The following is a 6,076-nucleotide window of genomic DNA, read 5'->3' on the forward strand; positions in this document are numbered from 1 at the left end:
CCAGAAAGCGAGAAGGGCGGGGGCCGCGGCATTTTGTGTTGTGCCCGGGAAGGGCCCAGTTACCCCCTCCTGGTCCTTGCGTCTGCAAAACCTCAAGTGGGTGACCCGCCCCGCTTGCTCGCGTCCGCCTCGGGCGCGCGCGCCCCGCATTGCAGCGGCAACCACGTGCTTGCCGCATGTGGCATTAGAGACCTCGGTTTGGGGGGTTGGGGTCTGGCGCCCCGGGACGTCCTGTCTCCCTTGCCACCTCAGCTGCGGGGACCCTGAAGAATACTGACCGACGTGTCCTTAGGCGAATGTAGCCTAAGTCTCCGGCACAATATAGTTCTTGTCGGAGGCCGACCTTATATGGACTATGTGTAAAAGATAGGTAGTGTGAATTAAGTGCTGGCTTCCATTGGTTTGGGTTTCCTTTTGAAATCTTAACTGTCGAGGTTTGGCTTCCTACTTGGGGCTTTGTCCACTGAACCGCCATTATGGGATCAATTTACACGGGAACGACTGGGAGATGTTTCTAGGAAATTTCAGTCCACCCAGTAAATGGCATTATCGTGCTCTTTAGGCTGCTTCTAGACGTTTAGGGTGGCCACAGTTACTTGACTGTAGCCTGATTACTTGAGAATCTACTGTGCCTGTGATGAAACCCCACGAGCCGCTTGGATGAATGCTGAAGGTCACGTGTTCTGTGGGGTTATATGACACAACAGATTTGAATCTTGAGCCTGGAATATGTAATTCTGTTTTGGATGGCTGTAGAAAATTCAGGAGAGAGGAGCCCCTTCCCCCAATAATAACTCATACACAGTACGGTGGGGGAGGTTCTGAGATTGAGATTGTATTTGAGAATTTTCTAACCTGTTTTGAGCGCTTGTTCCTAAGACAACTAACAACAAAATCAAATGGTTGCTGTTTTCCTCTTTTCATAAAGTTTTCTCATTGCTGAAATCTTTAATTCTCTTATTGCCGGGCGTGGTGGCTCACACCTGTAAATCCCAGCACCAGGAGGCTGAGGCAGGAGGATCGCTGTGAGTTCGAGACCACCCTGGGCTACGTAGTTCTAGGGCAGTCTCAACTACATAGTGAGACCCTGTCTCAAAAAAAAAAATAATCAGGCTGATCTGCATACATCTCAGTTCAAAACTCCCAGGTACTCTCAGGGTTTTAGTTGGTAGTAATGACCTGTGGAATTGAATATTGTCTGAGTATGGGGGGGTGCGCGTGCCATCCAGTATAAGCAAGCTCTGCTGAAGATTGAACCCAGCGCCCTTCTTTGCACTGAGTTACACCTCCCCCCCCCCCCCCCCAGTTATTGAGAGTCTGGCTAAATTGCTCAGGCTGAGTGTAAACTTGTGAACCTGCCTCAGCCTCCCATAGTGCTGGAATTAAACATGTGCAGTACCACAGTGGGCTTCAGCTGTTGAAGAAATACATAAGAAAAGTCCATCTTGTTTGTTTGTTTGTTAGATTTAAACATTGTTGTCTTTGAAAATTCGTACTATAAAGTTAATTGTAGGGCCAGGGATTTAGCTCAGTGGTGGCTGCCTGCCTGGCGAGGGATTCCCCCATACCAAAAAAATTACATGCTTCTTTAAATTTAAAGATGTCATTTCTACTTTTCACCTGTTTAATGTCAGTTTAAGCAGCTTTTATTAGGAAAAATCAGAATGCCTCAAGGGAGGACTAAAGTGCTTTTAAGGTGTAAAATACGCATACATCTTGGTAGTTTAAAATGCATAAAATATGCTGAGTTGATGAACTTGTGCAATTGTTAAGGTGGTTTCAAGTAAAATTCAGTGATGTATTTAGCTTTGGTGGGGGGATCCCTTTCCAGGCAGGCAGCACCGCTGAGCTGAATCCCCAGCCCTGTAGTAGCTTTTATCATTCAAAATAGTTTGTGATAAAGCAGTGCATTAAACAGCAACTTCATGCTGTTGAATTGTTCATTATTGTATTTTTTTATGTTTTACCCACAGTGTTGTGTTTTTTGTTGTTGTTTTGTTTTTTAAAAGTAAGACTCCAGCTTTTTCAAAAGAGACATCAAAGGAAGAGACATCAGTGGTAACTTTAAGGGCTAGGGATGTAGCCTGGCACCTGCTTGGCAAGTGCAAGGTCCCGAGTTCAGTCTCCGGTATCAGAAAAAAGTAGTAATTTTAAAAAATTGACAGGAATTTTCTCTTCCAGATAAGATCTGTGATCAGATCAGTGATGCAGTCCTTGATGCTCACCTTCTGCAGGACCCAGATGCCAAAGTGGCTTGTGGTAGGTGCAGAATGGGTGTGCTTATCAACTGATAAAAAGTAATGTTGAAAACATTTGTAAAAATGGCATTTGCTATGAACCTCTTTTTTATTAGAAACTGTTGCTAAAACTGGAATGATCCTTCTTGCTGGGGAAATTACATCCAGAGCTGCCATTGACTACCAGAAAGTGGTTCGTGAAGCCATTAAGCACATTGGATATGATGATTCTTCCAAAGGTGTGTTTTTAATGATTTCATTTTTCTAAGCTGCTTTTCTATTTTTACAGCACAGTTAAAGTTTAAGCTTCTAGAATGTTCTTAGTACTCCTAAATGTCAGTTGTATACTTTTGTTATGCTTTGCTCTTTTGTTCCAGCCTATTCCAGTCTTTAAAAGTGACAGTTTGGAGCTGGGCATGGTGGCACACACTTGTAATCCCAGCTCTCAGGGAGGCTGAGGCAGGAGGATCACTGTGAGTCTGAGATTAGCCTGGGCTACATAGTGAGTTCCAGATCAGTCTCAACAACATAGTGAGACCCTGTCTCAAAAGACAAAACAAAACAAAAATTGGGGGGTAGGTGTTCCTTTATCCTGGCGTACTGTAAATAGCACCAACCTTCCCCCACCACCATTTCTCAAGTACTTTTCACTTAAAGAAGCACTTTATAAACTACTGTTTTTGGCACATCCATATTGTTAGCACCACTATTGTGCTTTGGAACAACTGAAGTAAAGTAAGGGTTATTTGAATACACTGTATGCCGTAACAGCTAGTGGTTGCAGAGTGACTTAAGGGGTGGGGTAGGTGGAATATACCGCTTAGACATTGAACATAAAGGCGATTCCTCTTATAGTAATTCGGAATGGTGGTGTAAGTAGAAAAGGTATTGTGACTTTCTTTTCCTAGAAAAACATTTTTTTTGTTTATAGGGTTTGACTACAAGACTTGCAATGTGCTGGTGGCCTTAGAGCAGCAATCACCAGATATTGCTCAAGGTGTTCATCTTGACCGGAATGAAGAAGACATTGGTGCTGGAGACCAGGTACTATGATAGAGGCTGTTTGCATCTCTCATAAATAAATTCTGAAACTTGTATCACATTGGTGACTTATCCTTTTTTCAGGGTTTAATGTTTGGTTATGCCACTGATGAAACTGAGGAATGCATGCCTTTAACCATTGTCCTAGCCCACAAGCTAAATGCCAAACTGGCTGAATTACGCCGTAGTGGCACTCTGCCTTGGTTACGCCCAGATTCAAAAACCCAGGTAAGTGATTTTAAAACTATACTGTCACTGGCTGGACATGCTGGTGCACGCTTGTAATCCCAGCACTAGGGAGGCTGAGGCAGGAAGATCACCATGAGTTTGAGGCCAATCTGAACTACAAAACAAGACTCAAGAAAAAAAAGACAAAAAGGTTGTACTGTCTGAAATTACATTAGCATAGGAAATCATAAAGTCATTTAATTGTAGCTAATTAATGATAGCATTTCTAGGGCTGGGGATTTAGCTCAGTGGCACTGCACCTCCCATCCTGAGTTCAGTACTGCAAAAGAGTAGCATTTGTCTTTTTTGTTTGGTAAGCAGTGTTCTGATAACTTGTGTTGCCCTCAAGGTGACTGTGCAGTATATGCAAGATCGTGGTGCTGTGATTCCCATCAGAGTCCACACAATTGTTATATCTGTTCAGCATGATGAGGAAGTTTGTCTTGATGAGATGAGAGATGCCCTGAAGGAGAAAGTTATCAAAGCTGTTGTGCCTGCAAAATATCTCGATGAGGATACAATCTACCACCTACAGCCAAGTGGCAGATTTGTTATTGGTGGCCCTCAGGTAATGTGGATTTAATAATTGTAGTGGTTTTCGATCATAGGTTACTTGGAAAATATTTGCTATCAGTTTTTGTTTTTTGCTTTCTGAAGTATGTATACCTGTGAATCTTTATGGTGTAGAAAAGACAACCTAATATAGAACCACTTCTTAGGAAGGTCTAGGTATAAAGTGACTGAAATCCTGTAATTTCAGGGTGATGCTGGTTTGACTGGCCGGAAAATCATTGTGGACACGTATGGTGGTTGGGGAGCTCATGGAGGAGGTGCCTTTTCAGGAAAGGATTATACCAAGGTGGACCGTTCAGCTGCTTACGCTGCTCGTTGGGTGGCAAAATCCCTTGTTAAAGGAGGTCTGTGCAGAAGGGTTCTTGTTCAGGTATATACACACACACACACACACACACACACACTCTCTCTCTCTCTCTCTCTCTCTCTCTCTCTTTATATAACTGGAGTGATTAAATTATAAACGGGGGTATTTAGTAATAATACATTTATCTACTTGTTTTATGCCAATATATTACACAAGTATGCCTTTGAATTACTAACTCTTAGAACATTTATATCCTTTTTAGGTCTCTTATGCTATTGGAGTTTCTCATCCATTGTCCATCTCCATTTTCCATTATGGTACCTCTCAGAAGAGTGAGAGAGAGCTATTAGAGATTGTGAAGAAGAATTTTGATCTTCGCCCTGGGGTCATTGTCAGGTAAAGATGGTAAAGCATATTGCTAATGAAAACTAGAGGGTGTGGGTGTGTGTATATTCTGCTTAAATCGAGGAGGTGAAGGTAGACTCCTCAAGTGGGAAAACAACAAATTCCTAGAACATGTTGATGCTTTAAATTGCTTTTGGGGGGCTTAGTGGAGAAATTAATAGTGTTCCTTGGCTTAGACTAACCACTGTAGATAAGGTGTTTGCATTTGAGAAATTTAATACATAGATAAGTAGGATGTTCAAGGCTGTTACAAAGAAAATAACCATAGTGAGCAATGGGACCTTGGTAAGTATTCTGTGATCTCAGATGAGCTTTCTGATCATTGGAATTCCTCAGAATAATGAGTTTTCCTATTTGTTGAGCCAGGGCCGGAAAAACAGCTGTAGTTACTAATAACTGTGCAAGGAGTTTGGACACCAGGGAAGTAACAAACATTTCTACCACAAACTTTTTTCCTAGCATACCCCAGAGAACTGAACTCATTTGCCAGAGCTCTTGAAAATGAGTTTGCTGATTGTTTTGTTTTATTTTAATTGAATGCTACATATTAAGTTACGGACTTATATATTCCAGGGATCTGGATCTGAAGAAGCCAATTTATCAGAGGACTGCAGCCTATGGCCACTTTGGTAGGGACAGCTTCCCATGGGAAGTGCCCAAAAAGCTTAAATATTGAAAGTGTTAGCCTTTTTTCCCCAGACTTGTTGGCGTAGGCTACAGAGAAGCCTTCAAGCTCTGAGGGAAAGGGCCCTTCTCCCTAATTTTTCCTGTCCTCTTTCAGCTCCTAATCAGTTGGCAGTCTCTCTCTAGTCAATGACATGAATTTTAGCTTTTGTGGGAGACTGACTGTAAGTTGGGCTTGCTATTCTGTCCCTAGGTGTTTTGTTCACCATTATAATGAATTTAGCGAGCATAGGTGATCCATGTAACTGCCTAGAAACAGACAGCACTGTAGTGAATAATGCTTTGAAATCGAACCTTTGTGCCCTATCACTCAAACCTCCAAACTCCTAATTGCGTTGACTTCTCACCATACTGAAAATGTCCTTGTAATGTGCACGTAAAGTACTTGTAATTCCACTATATATAGCCTCTTGTCTGGCAATGCCACAGCCCTGTCAGCATGAATTTGTAATGTCTTGAGCTCTATTATGAATGTGACGCCCTCTCCTAACTCACCCTGTAACTCAATCCATTTCTAATTATGTAGCTTTGTCAGGGAGTGTTCTATCCAGTCAGTCTTGCATGTAACGCAAGTTCCAGTTGGAGCTCTAGCCTGACATCA

General features: G+C 42.4%; 1 protein-coding gene across 1 annotated transcript in view; it reads left to right on the top strand.

Annotated features, from left to right (window-relative positions):
* Mat2a (methionine adenosyltransferase 2A) overlaps positions 1-6,076 on the top strand; it is a 6,598-nt gene extending 522 nt beyond the window's left edge. Inside the window, exons 2-9 of the mRNA XM_010625686.3 lie at positions 2,182-2,259; positions 2,354-2,476; positions 3,169-3,281; positions 3,363-3,506; positions 3,856-4,074; positions 4,267-4,449; positions 4,649-4,782; positions 5,365-6,076. Coding sequence (XP_010623988.1) covers positions 2,182-2,259; positions 2,354-2,476; positions 3,169-3,281; positions 3,363-3,506; positions 3,856-4,074; positions 4,267-4,449; positions 4,649-4,782; positions 5,365-5,467 — 1,097 coding nt within the window. The 3' untranslated portion in view covers positions 5,468-6,076. The remainder of the gene's footprint in view (positions 1-2,181; positions 2,260-2,353; positions 2,477-3,168; positions 3,282-3,362; positions 3,507-3,855; positions 4,075-4,266; positions 4,450-4,648; positions 4,783-5,364) is intronic.

This window comes from Fukomys damarensis, unplaced genomic scaffold (genome assembly GCF_012274545.1).
Source record: "Fukomys damarensis isolate Sample0158 unplaced genomic scaffold, DMR_v1.0_HiC HiC_scaffold_2, whole genome shotgun sequence".
NCBI lineage: Eukaryota > Metazoa > Chordata > Mammalia > Rodentia > Bathyergidae > Fukomys > Fukomys damarensis.